The sequence below is a fragment of the Camellia sinensis genome, chromosome 1 (assembly GCF_055761805.1).
Source record: "Camellia sinensis isolate YWXY chromosome 1, ASM5576180v1, whole genome shotgun sequence".
Classification (NCBI taxonomy): domain Eukaryota; kingdom Viridiplantae; phylum Streptophyta; class Magnoliopsida; order Ericales; family Theaceae; genus Camellia; species Camellia sinensis.
The window spans coordinates 54,790,608-54,806,130 of NC_138961.1; the positions used below are offsets into that span (position 1 = coordinate 54,790,608).

At 35.0% G+C, this 15,523-nt stretch overlaps 1 protein-coding gene across 1 annotated transcript in view; it reads right to left on the minus strand.

Annotated features, from left to right (window-relative positions):
- Window positions 1-1,457: 1,457 nt before the first annotated feature.
- The window catches only part of LOC114321425 (vacuolar protein sorting-associated protein 53 A), a 28,052-nt gene continuing 13,986 nt past the window's right edge, over window positions 1,458-15,523 (minus strand). The window contains exons 7-25 of the mRNA XM_028268590.2: window positions 15,235-15,359; window positions 13,997-14,157; window positions 13,737-13,878; window positions 12,944-13,007; window positions 10,850-11,035; window positions 10,698-10,736; window positions 9,977-10,081; window positions 9,826-9,885; window positions 9,244-9,321; window positions 6,161-6,268; window positions 5,989-6,054; window positions 5,084-5,161; window positions 4,873-5,006; window positions 4,694-4,787; window positions 4,290-4,367; window positions 3,283-3,345; window positions 2,625-2,693; window positions 2,448-2,543; window positions 1,458-2,044 (exon numbers count right to left, since the gene is read on the minus strand). Coding sequence (XP_028124391.2) covers window positions 1,739-2,044; window positions 2,448-2,543; window positions 2,625-2,693; window positions 3,283-3,345; window positions 4,290-4,367; window positions 4,694-4,787; window positions 4,873-5,006; window positions 5,084-5,161; window positions 5,989-6,054; window positions 6,161-6,268; window positions 9,244-9,321; window positions 9,826-9,885; window positions 9,977-10,081; window positions 10,698-10,736; window positions 10,850-11,035; window positions 12,944-13,007; window positions 13,737-13,878; window positions 13,997-14,157; window positions 15,235-15,359 — 2,052 coding nt within the window. The 3' untranslated portion in view covers window positions 1,458-1,738. The remainder of the gene's footprint in view (window positions 2,045-2,447; window positions 2,544-2,624; window positions 2,694-3,282; window positions 3,346-4,289; window positions 4,368-4,693; window positions 4,788-4,872; window positions 5,007-5,083; window positions 5,162-5,988; window positions 6,055-6,160; window positions 6,269-9,243; window positions 9,322-9,825; window positions 9,886-9,976; window positions 10,082-10,697; window positions 10,737-10,849; window positions 11,036-12,943; window positions 13,008-13,736; window positions 13,879-13,996; window positions 14,158-15,234; window positions 15,360-15,523) is intronic.

Here is a 15,523-nt window from a genome sequence, read left to right on the forward strand (position 1 = left end):
TGATTGGTTTTTGACGAGAAGGTTTTGAGGTGTGGGTGGTGTGTGGGGTAATGCCTTCTTTTAGTTATTTATTTATTTATTTTTCTTTTGATAAATAAAATGGAGCCAAATATGTACAAACTATAAAAACACATAACCAATAACATTATCCAAAAAGTCTGAGAAAACAAATAAATCTAGGGTAGGGTTGCCTCCAAAATCCAAAAAAATTATGGCCGAGCACGATCGTGAACCTATCTCTCTCGATCAATATGAGTCTCTTTGAGTCTTTCTATTTTTCTTTCTCATTTTTTTGTTTTTTTTGTTTTTTTTTTTGTTTTTGGGTACATTAATCAAAACTACGTGGTTTTCACACTAGCACTTACCCTAGAGAAATTCACTCTAGATGATCTAAACACAGTCCATTAGGGCCAGGTGACGTGAACACAGTCCATTAGGGGTATTTACATGAGACTCCCTAAGTTATAATTGTGTAGCATTTTGACCCCTTGAATTAAAAGAACGTAACAATTAATTTCTCAAACTATTGATATTGTAAAATCCCTTAACGTTAATGGAGCACATTCAACTACTAAAATATGTGTATCATTTTACCCTCTTGAATTGTCATGAAGCATCATTTTACTTATGAACTATAAAAGCATATAATTAGGCTATTTCATCATCAAATTGTTATACACTTTCAAATATTGTTAACAAAAACAATGAAATGATTAATTTGACCAAAAAATTTTTCTTCTACTTCCCACATACTCATCCATTATGCTGAAATGTGTAAATGACTATTATTAATAGAGTAGTGCTAGGAACACAGATGTGTTTAACATGATGTTTTGTCTCACATGTCTTCCATCTTATGGAACACATCTGTATTCCTAGAATTATTGTTATTAATATGATGGAAGTGATAATAATTTTCTTCTAACTACTTTTTTCATAATATACTGGTGGAAATCCTAAAATGGTGAAAATTATAAGCCGTGTTGCATTGCAGCTATTCAATTAATGAACTAAAGTAAATGTTAATAAGTATTTCTTATGCATTGTTTAATGTTAAAATTAATGTAAAAATGTTTCGGAAATGATAAAAAAGTTCATTGTATGCATTAGGATCTATAACAACGTTGTGATTTAAACTTCTAAAGATTTGCAATGTCAAAAGACCAAATATATATATATAATCACAAAATGTAAATACCGGCAGATTGGGGCACACTAAACGGATTTTCAAAACATTCAGGACTAGCTAGCAAATTTTTAAAAGAAGTCAGTGAATTTGTGAGCTTGCAATTTTATGGCACGGTGAATAATTACCAACGGCACATTGTGCACTAAAAGCAAAAAGAGAGTGCAAGCTTTGTTATGCCGAAACCTCAATGAGTTCATGAAATTCTATCCTTGGCTCAACCAAGCCCCTCAATTAATACAAGCTAGTTATATGTAACGAACATACATTATGGAGCAATTAACTTGCGACAGAGGGATGTCATTCCTATGTTGAATTTGTAATTTACAGATAAGATATCCCTCTCCTTGCATATATGCATGCATATAGATAGATACAATGTCAAATGTATACGTGAAGTTGGAAAATCTTTGCTCTTTCCCTTATTTTTCCTCCCCTCCTTTGAATTACTCAAAAAGCTCGGCAAAATGTTCAGACAATTTACACGTTATTTGACACAAAAATTGTTACTTGCTATATGAATTAAATCGGTAAAATATACAGAAGCATTCCTCATGTATTAAAGAGCTTCCTGAAAGGCCCATCCTTGCGGTCTTTTGCAGCTTCAGTTAGGGCAAGGAATCTCTTGAACCCGGTTGTAGCTGCACCTCTCCCAAGGGCGGCTGCTCTCGTTAGCACATCTTCTCGCGAAGCAATAACTCCAACTGAGCCTGGAGTTGACATGGTAGAAGCCATAGGAGCAGTGGGTACAGACGGGACAACAACTGATTGGGCAACCATATGTGGTGGTTGATTAATCCCGGACCCATGTTTGTTAAAATCATCCAGAATACTTTGCTGGTCAGCTTTCTTCATGCCCTGCCCAAATCATTTCGTTTTCAAATCAATACAGGCACAAGAGCACAAGTTGTAGGACTTCAATTCAAACATGGGTCCATTTGGAGAGTGATGGATTTGAAATGTATAGATTTGACATCAATTATACAAGTAGAATAACTCAAATTTAGATTTGATAGTTTTACCTATGAATTTCGAGGTTAACATTGTTATCAAGTCAGTCTTACTCTCACAACATGCAAGTCTAAGACAAGACTCATAAGAACAACTCCATTGAATCACGTCACTAAGCTGTGACTGTGACTTCAGGAAAGTTGTAGGGACATGTTAGCCTTGAACATGATTAAGACCTCTGATAGGTGTTAGAGGGGGTAAAGAGAAAGAAAAAAAAAAAGAGTAGCAAGGTAGTGATTTTGACTACGACCTTAAGCTCCAGAATCCGCTGAAACTCCAAAGTTGTTCCTTCAGGTAGCAGTGCCCGATATGTATCAGCCACAGAGTCAACAGGGGATAGAATAACCTGTAGAACGAAGACAACTAGACATGTATGATAACTGCAACTTTCCAGAAGCAAAAATCCAAAACTAATTTCATTACTCACCTTTAAGAGAGCTTCAGCTTTACTCATCTCACGGCTTACAAATTTTGAGTAGCTAGCAGCACCTGACGTCTGTTCAGGCAAATAAGAAAAGTGGTAAACATTGCTGCAGACATATGCATACATAACCAGAAAGTGTGGACAAGCAGTTCCCCTTAGAAACCAAAACAATCAAAGGAATCACATGAGAAAGCATGTTTTCACTGCCAAAGAAGAGAAAAAAAAATGTATAAAACAACCCTAAAAGCCTTGGAAGGATTTTTTTGAAACCTTTTACAACTAAAAAAAAAAAAAATACAAACAAACAAAAAGAAACTAAATTCAAATAAAGAACCATTCAGCAGAGTCAATGGTGAATCGACCAGCTCGGTTGAATCCATCTATTCACCTATAGATTCATTGGTTCACCCACCAATTCAGTCCTTTTAATCGCCCAACAAATTTGAATCAGTTAGGGCTTGCTGTATGACTTGAATCACAAATTGCAGGATTTTGACAACTATGAACCAAATATAGTAGAGGAAAATGTACATGGTGCCAATGCCAGATGTGTAGAATTCTGTGTCTACTCATGATGTTGACAGTGATAAATCCAGAGAACGGCCAAGAAAAACTACACTATATGAACATTAATTATACATTTACAGATGTGTTCTCTCACCTGTCTTCCAAGGGAGGGAATATCTAGAAGAATTGTCTTTATAGCTTGAGTGTCCAACAACATCTGCAATAATATCATGCAATGAATTTACATAAAAAAAAAATGTAACATAATCAACAAAAATTATTTCCTTGAAGGGCTTATACAACTAAAGTCATATAATTTACATTAAGATGTATAATGAATGATCATTTGACCAAAACAATCCTTTAACTGCTATGTGGAAGGTGTGAGGTAGAAACAAATAATCTTAAACTTTTAGGCATAATACATCTATATTACAATTTTGAGTATAATTCATTTCTACATCACAATATTTTAATAGAAAATTCCACCTGATTGAAAAATGAAGTTTTCATAATGTATTTAGCTAAATTTCAAAAGAATGCCATATTAAAAGTATAAAAGAAATTCAGATTCATTCACTAGTTGACAAAGTATTTTTCAGAATTCAGATACACAGGTGTAAAGAAATTGTCTTCTTCTAAACCATAGGCAAGTTGCATGAAATTCCTCCAAATATTCATTTAAAGCAACACATAAAAAACAATGCAGTCTCTCTCTATTCTTAACAAACAAATTCAAATGAATAAAATACTAGTGTAACAATCAATAAATATTAAATAACTATTTTTTGTTTCAATTAAGCAACTCATAAAAAACAATAGTGTCTCTCTTTATTCTTGACAAACAAATTTAAATGAATAAAATATTAGTGTAACAATCAATAAATATTAAATAACTATTTTTTGTCACTGCATGAGCCACATATTTTAGAAATCAGTCCTGCCATTTCCATTAGTGCCTTACAGGCTGAAGCATGGTTGGCAGAAACCCCATGGAATTTCAAGGGTGTGCCTTGGGACGTATCCCTCTGGCTTTCTATTGATCCAAGCATTCATGCCTTAACCCATATGCCTTTCAGAGTACAGTACATACACTAGTGATTATTAGTGGATGACAAACACAATATATTGGAACAAAAGAAACTTGAAGACAATCATTACTTGTTGGGCTCCTGTTTCTGATATGTGCTTGCACTTGAAAATATTGGCATAGAAGCGTGGACCAAGAGATGATGCAAGCTGCATAAAAAAATAAGATATGAGCAAATTGACCTAGTGAATAACTTCAAAAAATGATTTACTACGAAACTATGTATGATTGCTAAGGAACTATAACACAGAACTTTGGATGTGATTTTGTTAGCAGATGAAAATGAAATTAATTAATGAAACAGTGAAGGATGATACAATAAAGAAAGTTATGTTGCCAAAATGGAACATAAAAGAAAATGAAATAAACAAGTACACATGCATATTCCCAAACATTTGAAAACCTTAAAGCACTATTCGTCAACCTTACAAGGCAAATATCTATATTGAAAGCCATAATGTAATTTTACGATCACCTTATCTAAGAAGAACTGGAAGTAGATAGGAGAAAGAAGACTTCCAAGGACAGGAATACTACTAGTAAGGATCATATTTATGCTGTTGATATACCTGTAAAAAAATGCACAGAATTTTGTGGTAAGATGCCCCAGGCACTAATACTTAAGGTTCAAAACATTTAAATATTGCATCTTACTCTGATTGATCGCCAACACTTTCAAGTGTACCCCATGGAATCCGTGTCATTACAACCATTTCAGCGTCGAATTTCGTCTCCAGACCATGCACTAATGTTACCAATGCTTTTGTGATTACAGCTGAAAATTCATCCTGCACAGACACATGGTTCCGATTAAACAAACAGCAATATTACTATGAAGAAATTTTGCAATGGAATAGTTATTCACCTGCACTTCAGACATATCCACTCCATCCGCTAATTGAGGATTGATTATACTGGACACGTTTTCAGCCAATTCACCAGACTGTCAAAATTCAAAAGAAATAAAAACAAAAAATAGAATTACAAAAGCGCCATTGATCCACAGTTGTTTCACTTGCCATAACCTGATTTAGAGCTAATGATATACAATATCGTTACAAAGTATAATTCCAAGACCCTAACAGGTTTGAAAAGCCCAGCCCACACTTCTCCTTAAAACCTACGTATTAAGGAGAGGGAAACTAGAACTTTATAATCAGCACACAATTCCAGGCGATGTGAGACACATTCCAACACACCCTCCTAGATCACAACATATAGGAGCCGGACAAACGGTACATCAATCACAGGCCTAACCAAGCTCTGATACCAAATTGAAAAGCCCAACCCACACTTCTCCTTAAAACCAGGTATTAAGGAGAGGGAAATTGAAACCTTATAATTAGCATAGATGGGGCAACTCTAGGCGATATGGGACACATTCCAACAAAACACATGTTCATATTATAAAATACGGGTACAGGTTCTCTCAAATTGGGATTACAACTGGACTGAACATAATAGCAATCAAAGGTCCAGATTGAAGCACACTCCAAACCCATCTCAATATGACATCAATTTCACATAATGGAGACAACAGCTCCCTCTCTCACACACACATACCGAAAACTGTCCCTTTTAAACCATTCAAAAATGATTTTTCTTGGCCCTCATATTGTTTCAAAAGATGCCAATTTAGGATCTCTTATCCACTCTACTTAAATGTGAAAAGCACTATTAGTTGTGAGACAACACAATTAGCTCATACAACCTAAAATGTCATGAATTAAAAACTGAGAAAAGTTAATACAATTCTGATATCTAACTGACCGTTTTATGGCAATATTCTGCTGTATTAATGATATAACAGATCACTCTTTCATCCCTATCAGATGTCTGCATGAAATAGTCAGATTGATAGCAACAGTAAAATTAGTATTTTCTAAAATAATAAGCAATTGCTCACATCAGTCATTACAAAACTAAACAAGTCCATTGATACCTTTATTTGTCCATCCATGCCAGTGGCAGCTGCAACAATTCCAGTGCCTCCTTTAGGCAATCTTGCGAAAAGCTTTGTAGCATACGCTTTAAGAATTCTTTGAAATACCTAAAAGGGTGAATGAGCACAAAATCATAATCTGTACAGACAACCTATATATTGCATATGTTGGTGCATGAAATATTGTGGGTGTCCAAACTCTATCAGCATTAAGGTCATTTCAAAGCCACATTCAAAAATTAATAATAATAATAATAATAATAATAATAATAATAATAATAAAGAAATATTTCTAATGGGATGGAAGCATTTATTCCCAAAACAATTTGATTATATTATCTACAACTTGAGAATGAGGCAAGTCCTCAAGTATAAGATTTTGGCTACCAAATTTATGCCAATATTTCAAATTTCTTGAATTCTGGTGATTTAGGTGAAGTCTTTATGTGATAAAGTATCTTCAAATTCCTGGATTTCAAATTGAATTATTACAATGTCATAAAATCTCAAAACAATCCTTGGTATAATAAAGATTATGATGTACCTTTTGAAATTTTGTGACACCTGTGCTTGTCTATGGTTGTGCTTCTTATAGAGGTCTAGTGTCTAAAAAATTGAGATAAAGGCATAAAAGGGAGAAAGAGACATGAGTTAGAGGTAAATGGTGGTGGTGGTGGTGGTGGCAGTTAGGGTTCTTCATATAAATAAATATACATGTATAGAGGGGGAAAGCTGTAGAGAGTTAATAGAGCAGACTGAGAGGAGGCAGCCAATCACAGATAGGATAGTACACACTCCCTTGTTTTGATTTATATATATATATATATATATATACAAGGCTGTATATACATATTGAGAGTTTTATGTGTATGATTGTATCATGTATTAGCGGGTGAACAAAGAAAAAGGAGGGTTCAGGTGTGTCATAGGACAAGTTGTGTGACGTGGGTGTCGCCATAGATTCTCAGAGAGGATGAGGGATGTGCTGGTTGGATGGCATGGCGTGAGAATTGGGTAAGGATTGTCGTGAGAGGAGAAAGAAGAGAGAGAGTGGGTTAATTAGAGTTGTGCATGGCTGGCTCTGGTGCAATGGTTGTGTTATGAGTAGACGTGTGTGCATGATGAAGGGGCATGAGGGTGCATGCGAAGGATGCATAATGTCCCTAGAGCTACCACCCATGGGGTGGCTGTTCTAGCTGTGAAGAGGGATGATTGTGCAATAGTAGGTGGGAGTGAGGTTGTTATGGGCAGCAATAGTTTGTGTAGTGTGGTCACTGGGTGGCTGTGTTGTGCATGGGTGTAGTGTGGGTGTAATGTCGGTGTGTGCAGGTGGTGGTGAGTCATGTGAGTTGTCATGGATTCCTTGCTGCGTGGTGATGATCTAGTGGTGCAAAGAGGTGTAAGTGTAGATGTAGGTGTAGGTTGTGCGGGGGGTTTGCGGGGGGGGGGGGGGGGGGGGGGGGGGGTGGGGGGGGGGGGGGTGTTGCATGTTGTAAGAAGTTGGTTTGGGTTGCATGTGTCTCATATGTATATATTTCTCAACAGTTGTAAAGAATACACCGAGGGTTGGCAGGGTGACCTTCAATTGAATCATCTTAAAAGAAAAGGCTTGGATGCCATCTGAATATGAATCCAAGTTTCTAAGTTCAATGTTGGATCCAATTGCCCAAGAATGCCCCCAAACATTATAAAATGGTTATCTTATCGATACAGTACATTGTTATCATGAACAATCATGATGATATCACTTGTTCTTTATTGTTTTCTTACCTTGAGATGAATATTGATTTCCCTATTTTGGAAACAAGTTGAAGATTGAGATTACTTTTTTTTTAGCCATGATACCAAATTTTAACTGAGAATTTATTTGTTACCACTAGTTTTGTAAACCAAACTGTATATCGTTTATATTTTCTGAATAATAGCTATTTTACAATTACACCTTGTTTTAGAACTACAGCGTATTATACATGTTTTCCATTCACTGGCTTGTGAGCTCATTTCATTCTTTATTAATTTTAGGTAAGCAGCGAAAGCATTAGATGGGGCTTTATGTCATCTGTAGGGACCTATGTTATGTGACCTCTTAGAATTCATCCATTGCATATAGTTGAGATGTTATTTTCACATGCTGAGACACTATGCATTGTTTTATGATTATTGACCTTCGTGTTCCATAGGCTAACGCTTCGTCATCCACAGTCAGTCATTGTCCCCAGGTTTGGGGTGTGACAGAAAACATACTAAATGTTCCCATTCCAGCCTTCATTATTCTCTTTAATCATATTTCTTATTGCATAAAAAGATATTAAAATAAAAATTCAGAAGACATTACAAGTCTTTAGGCCTTTTCAATACTTCTAAACAGATTTCCAAGAAAACCACATTATTAGACAATCAAAAGGATCTACTACGGGCTATAATTTGATGCCAATGAAATGATGGGCAACACATCCGGCAAACCAGATTAAATGATTGCTAATGTTCAACTTCACAACAGCGAATATGAAAAAAGAAATAAAGAGATCATACTATTTTTCTCATGCGCATCAAAAACATATGAAAATAAACTTCACGGTTACAAACCGAGGACTTGTTATGACAAACCCCAATTTTCTAGGTCTAAAATAACACACGTCTTGCTTTAACAACCAATTGACCTAACATGACCAACTTCTAGAACATATTTAATTATCAGCTGAAGCTCTTCACACCAAAAAGACACATTACTTTCCTATAGAAGAATAAACTATTAATTCTGACAATAAGCTGGACAAGTCAACTAGCAATCTAAGGAAATTGGTTTGTAGGAAAGGTAAAAGTTAAGAATAAAATTTAGATAATCTTTTACTCTCTTTTAAAACAATCCATGAAACATTATAGCAAATAATGTGCCAATACTTGGGAATGACAGCATTTCCTACTATTAGGCTTAGAAAGTCGGACTTACATTTGCTCGAGCACGGATAAAAACTACCAAGTGTAGAACAACAATGCCAATCAATTATTCCACATTTATGTTAATCAAAATCAATGCAAACTAGTAATCATACCAACAACGACAACTTAAATGACGTTTTTACCTTGAATAAATTCAATAATGTCTGGCTCTTTGTCAATGCACTGCATCGCTTCAAGCTTCTCCGGATAATCAGAAAGACCTTTACAAAACAACAAAGAATCAAGATAGTGCAATAGAAATATGAAATTAAAAAACAAGCAATCCGAATGCAGAGTGGGTGACCAAATGAATTTAGAAAGTTTAATTAGTATTATCTTGGCTCCTTTCCTCGTGACTATTACTACATTAACTTGTAAGTGGTTTAGCTACTATTATCCCTACACCATTTCTATGTCTATGTTTTTAGGTATAGTAAATTACATACCCAGTATTGTTTTGTTCCTGTAAGCATGCTACACTAACTGTCCACCATCAATGAAACTATCACAAATTTATTTTTGGAAAAGGGGGTATATTACTACCATTGTCTGAAACTGCCATAAATTTGTGATGTTGGGTCCACAATTAAATACAAACCACAACCAACTCTAAAGAAACCCAAAAGATATGCATACATACACATAGTGCTGGATTGAACAACTATAATCATCTTCCTAGGACCCAGTCCTCTAAAAACTTCCTAAGAAAATCTCTGGTGGTTTACCTGCATGCTACTGGACAAAATATTTGTCTGATTTCCCTCATCAATATCCCATGTTTCCTCCTGTTATAGAAATAAATATATATTATTACATCATGAAATATAAGCACATGGAAACAATAAAATGCTTTCATGAAGCATAATACAGTCAAACCTGAACAAGTTTCTCCAGATTCTCCATAAGAGTCCTCTCTTCCAGTTCTACATATACCGTCAAGTGAGGTTCAAAGCAAGATGAAATAATTCCATGAAAATTGAACTGCCACATCAATAATGCAGACAGATAAGTCTCAGCGGCGAGATTATTAGCTGAAAGTCTTAAAGCAGACCAAAACTAAAATTCTATGTAAAAAGACTCAACACTAACAAAGACTCAACACTAACTCACAAGTGAAAAACATAACAATGAAAACTGTAGCAAACATGTCTAAGGTTAGGCTCACCAGACATACCTCACATCATTATTGATGTCCCTAGACATGAAGAAAAATGTTAACTATTAACTACAACTTGAAGAAAAAAAATTCCATACATATTGGAGTGGTATCATCAGTTCATTAAAAAGCAGAAATAATGAAGATTAATGATGTTTTTAGCTAAAGTGGTATAAGCGACCAAAGTAGCCTTAAGTGATGTAGATTTGGGATGAGAAACACCACCATGTTTCTGTAAGTAAATCTTTTTAGTATCACCACTCAAAAGAGATGCAGCAGATCATACAGACGAGACAAATGAAGATGGTGAATATTCAATATTCAAGCATTTATGCTTAATGGGGCGTACTTCGAGATTTACATATGATCTACCAGCAAAGAATTGTTAATACCACCAACAAATATTTTATAAGAAGAATCCCCATGAAGATATGCACATACCCCAGCTCCTGGCACCAAATCTTTTTGTCTATCTTTCTCCTAATAACAAAAAAATAAAAAGACAGGATAAGCAGCCGAATAGAAAATAAAATTGGCAACTAATTTTTTTTGTCAACATTTTTAACTAAATCAAGTAATCAATTAATACATACTTCAGTCTCACTTCCTTGATGTGCAGCAAGCTTTTTCTCATACTTCTTCCGAATATCTGATACAGTTTGACTGTTGTTGCCCCCTCTACCTGTTTCTTCATTGTCATTTCCTGTTTCTCTGCTATGAGTGCTATCGCCAAATTTCTCTGCTAACTCTTCCTCAAATTCTAGAGTTCGTTGCAGTGCCTACACATATTTACGAAAAATAGAAAACATCAGGAGAGAGTTCCTCACAGAAATGAAAATAATCAAGAAATAGAATGCAAGCATTTTACTAATGATAAACTCTCCACATATAAATATATATATTTATTATAAGTAAATGTAATCGATTATAAACAAATGCCAGAAGGTGCAGCCGTTTATACACTAAGGCCATGTTTGATTTCACAAGACTAATAGTGAGGTATTAATAATCCTATCAAATTAATGTGGTATTCATAATCCCACCCCTACCCCATTACTAATAATCCTACAAATTTGTTGGATTAATTATCCATTGGATTAATAATCCTAAAATAAAATGTCAAAACAAACATGGGATAATTGGGCCCACGGATTAATAATCCTAATCCCATGCTCTAATCCTTCCAATCAAACATGCACTAAGTATACAAAAGGCTAACCAAAAGCACCTACATATTATGAAATGTACAAATCCTCCAAAAAAATATACCAAAAAGTGAGTTAATCTAGATAACTAGAATCTTTCCCCTTTGAGCCAAAGTGAGTCAATCTTAGAGGAAAATGTGGTCATTTCATCCAGTCATCCAGGTCATCTGGGTTGAGAAAGCGCTTTGCCAGCATGATCTACAACTTTTGGAGCACCTTTATTATCAATATTCTCCAGAGGAGAAATTTTTTCACTTGGGGTGAAATGATGGGGTACAAAGAGGAATTGGATGAAGCAATAGGGTTTAATAATTAATTTTAATAATATTTTCTCTTTTGGGATTTGTTTTATTTTTGGTAACTGTAATTCGGGTTTCTTAGGACACATATATGGCTGTGTGATAGGTTTGGAGAGTTAGACTGAATGAATTAGGGTTGTCCACGGGTCAAACGATTCAAGTTTACAAGAGAAACCTGGACTCGAACTGACTCTTTCGGGTTGGAGATTTCACTAATCGTCATCAACTGACATCCTGTTCGAAGCCGACTGTCTCTCTCATTTGGTCAACCAGCGGGTTGCAGACAGTTTCGAATGGTTGGTTATCCTTTTCCCCTTTTACCTAAAAACCTATCATATAAGTATATATATACACACATACGTACATCTGGGATAGAGAAGAGTACAAATAGAAGAGAGATTTATTTGTGAAAGCTTCCATAGTTATATCACTGTGAACTCCATCTCACAACGGCTGCCACTGCGCCCTCTACCATCTTGCAGTGATGGCCACTGCTCCTTGCAACAACCTCGTTCTTTGCTTGAGCCCAGTCACCATGGATGCAATTTAGAGATCTTTGTGCATGAGAGAGTGAAAGATTTTGAGATGTGTGGGACGAAGATAGTTCAGAAGATCTTTATGGTTTTGCAGTTTACAGATTATGGTGAGGTGCTTTAGGGTTTCTAAGAGCGAGAAAGGGAGATGGTTAGTCAGTGATGAATGAGGCTGAGTGAGGACAGGGGTGAGGGAACCCATGCGTGAGAAGACGAAGGTCTCTGGTTTGGTTGAGAGTTGTTTTGGGATTGTGATCCCCAATTTATTTCTTCTTCTTGTTCTTATGCTGCTACATCAACACCCCACCACCTGGTTCAGCTTTTCAAATGCCCAAGAATAAGGATAGGCAGATGAAGGGGCCAAGGGAACATCAAGGAAAGAGTTTCAGCATGAAATATGCCTTTAGTATTTTATGTCAAGAAACAAACATGCAATGCTTATTTCCTTTTGCAAAAAATTTCAAAGTGGGATCAAATATACTAATGCTGTCAATCAAACACTAGATTTAGAAGGCAAACCAATACTTCTAAGTTAAGGCTCAATTGATGATACGACTAGAACAAATTATAACCTTAGTTTAATGAGAATAAGAAAAACTGACTAGTGTGCCTAGCAATTGGGAAAAAAATGTGACGAAAGTATATCTTACCAACAACAATGTCCCAACATCAGGCTTTTCTTTTAAATTATTAAGAATCTCGACAATTTGTGTCCTGGAAAAAAGAAACAAAGAAAAGTCACTACTTGCAATGTTATTCTAGAGAAAATATATTGCTTATTTGTGCCGTATAATCAAATGAGGTTAAGTTGGGGGGGGGGGGGGGGGGAAATATATATATTAACATCCTAACATGTAAATTATGCGGAGGAAATCTTTGTAACATTTACTCTGAACTATTATTAGATTTCATATTTTTTCTTTTTTTATTAGTAAATGCATTAAAAGCATCAAGGGGATGCCTCCCATGTACAACTTGCAAAACACCATCTTAGGGTCTCACACGACCCTACAAGTGTAACAAAAAAATAACAAAATGACAAAAATCAAACCACCCGCTATGTATTTACAAAAATGTACAAATCCCCCAAAAAATCTACAAAAGAATGCAAAGAAAAGGGAAGACCTTAATCCAAAATAACAAGGATGCCAACACCGTTCCTTTCCAGAAAATGTAAATAGAACTGAAGGATTGCGTAGATCAGGTTCTAACAAAAAAGGAAACAGAACAGCCTTATGTGCTCTTTTGCCAGCAATAGCAACAGCAGTAACATATTATTTAATATACTAAAGGTTTTTGTGGATTTGCAGCATCAAAAACCTCATGTACATTTGGATAGTACCTCTGTTTTAAAATTGATTACTGTATCATGATCACATTATGAGTTCTTCCATAACACAAAGATGAATATTCAAACAAACAAAAGAGTAGTAGATGGCAGACCTTGTCAACTTGCAGAACTGGATACACAGCAAATAAGGAACATGCCATGAAGGAGGAAATATTTTCCAGATTTCTTCATTTGTTCTTAACCGACGCTTAATCCAACCATATCTCCTTTCAGTTTTATCCAACTTTGCTAGTTCTAATGAAATAGTTAACATAAAAACTTTCAAGATGATGGTCATCAAAAGAAATATATATATATATATATGCGAGTGGTAAATGAACTAAATGAAAACAAAGTATAGAATTGGACAAACCAACTCCTTCAAAGATCTGTTGATATGAAGTAAGCTCCCTGCTGCAAAAATTTTGAACCAACTCTTCCCTTACAGATGGCTCCAAGGCATCAACAACTAAGCAAGCATCTGCTAACTGCTGCAGTAGATTACTTTCTTCAGACTCTTTCCCCGTACCTAAGCTGGTATAGATAGATAAATAGAAAAGGATAGAACTAAGGAGGCGTATTCAATAAACAATAAGTCAATTAGGCAGATATTCCTCCATTTCATATCCATGAAATTCAATTAAGAGAAGGATCAGAAAACATAAGCAAGGATAAGTTTCCTTTCAAAATCAGTGAAGAAACCAGGGTTTAGAAATTACAGAAAATAAAAGAAAAAATGTTTTCATAACACTAAGGCCTCGTTTGGGAACCCTAAAAAATTAGCCAAAAAGCCAACAACCCATACAAAAAAGTCAAAGATTCTCTTTTCTCTCTACTTTTTGCACATCTTTTCGTAAAAAGCCAAAAAGTCATCCCAAACATACTAGTTTTTTTTAGCTCATATTTTAGCCAACTAGCCAAAAAATTACTAAATTAGCCTGTTCCCAAACGAGGCCTAAGCTTTATTCCTTCCTTTACAGGCCAAAACCAAAGAGACTTATTTTTTAATTGCATAACTCTGAATCCTAAAATCCTCTTGCCACCAATTTTGTTCCAAGACTTTTGCACCCTTCTTATAGTGACATCCTTCACAGAGCTAAACATCATAACAGGAATCATAAAACAAGTTAATTGTAGCAAGTTAATTCTTCAGATGAAGTCACATCACGTAGATGTGCATAAAACAGAATCAATGTGATAATTCAAAACATAAATTCAAGATTAAAATTAAATAACATATCATTAGCAATATCATAGAGTACCTAATTAACTGCTTTAGAAAAACAGAGTGTATAGAACTTCACAGTTAAGCAGGCATTTTTTATTCAAACTTCAGAAATGGGTTTATAAAACAAGTTTCCTGAAAGCATTGAAAAAAATTTAGAACAAGTTTTAGATCATTTTACTATTTTGATTGGAAAACAGAGAACAAAGAACAAAAAGCATCATTTTAATGTTAATAGAAATAAGAAAACATTCCCTCATCAACTAATTTAATGAAAATAATTTCCTAAAACAAGGAACCAAACAGATATTCAACCTTCTTTCCGTTTTGTAACTCCAAGAATATAAAAATGTTCTCAGGTATTGTGCCAAACAGGTTTAACATACCTTGAAAAATCAGAGAAAACATGAGACTTCAGAATTTGTTTTATGTTCTTAAATTTCTCCCTGAGCTCAGTGACCTTGGGAATATCTTTATAGGCTTCAAAATGACTACATAACTGGTTTACAGCCTGAAATCCATTATCATTCTTAATAAGTGAACAGGATGTACCTTCAAATGATGAATGACAGAATATAACGCAAGATACACCTAAATGATAGGTGAACTAAAAAATAGTTAGGTAATGGAAATTAACCACTCATTTTAAATCCAATGTGCTCAGTGCAAATGTGG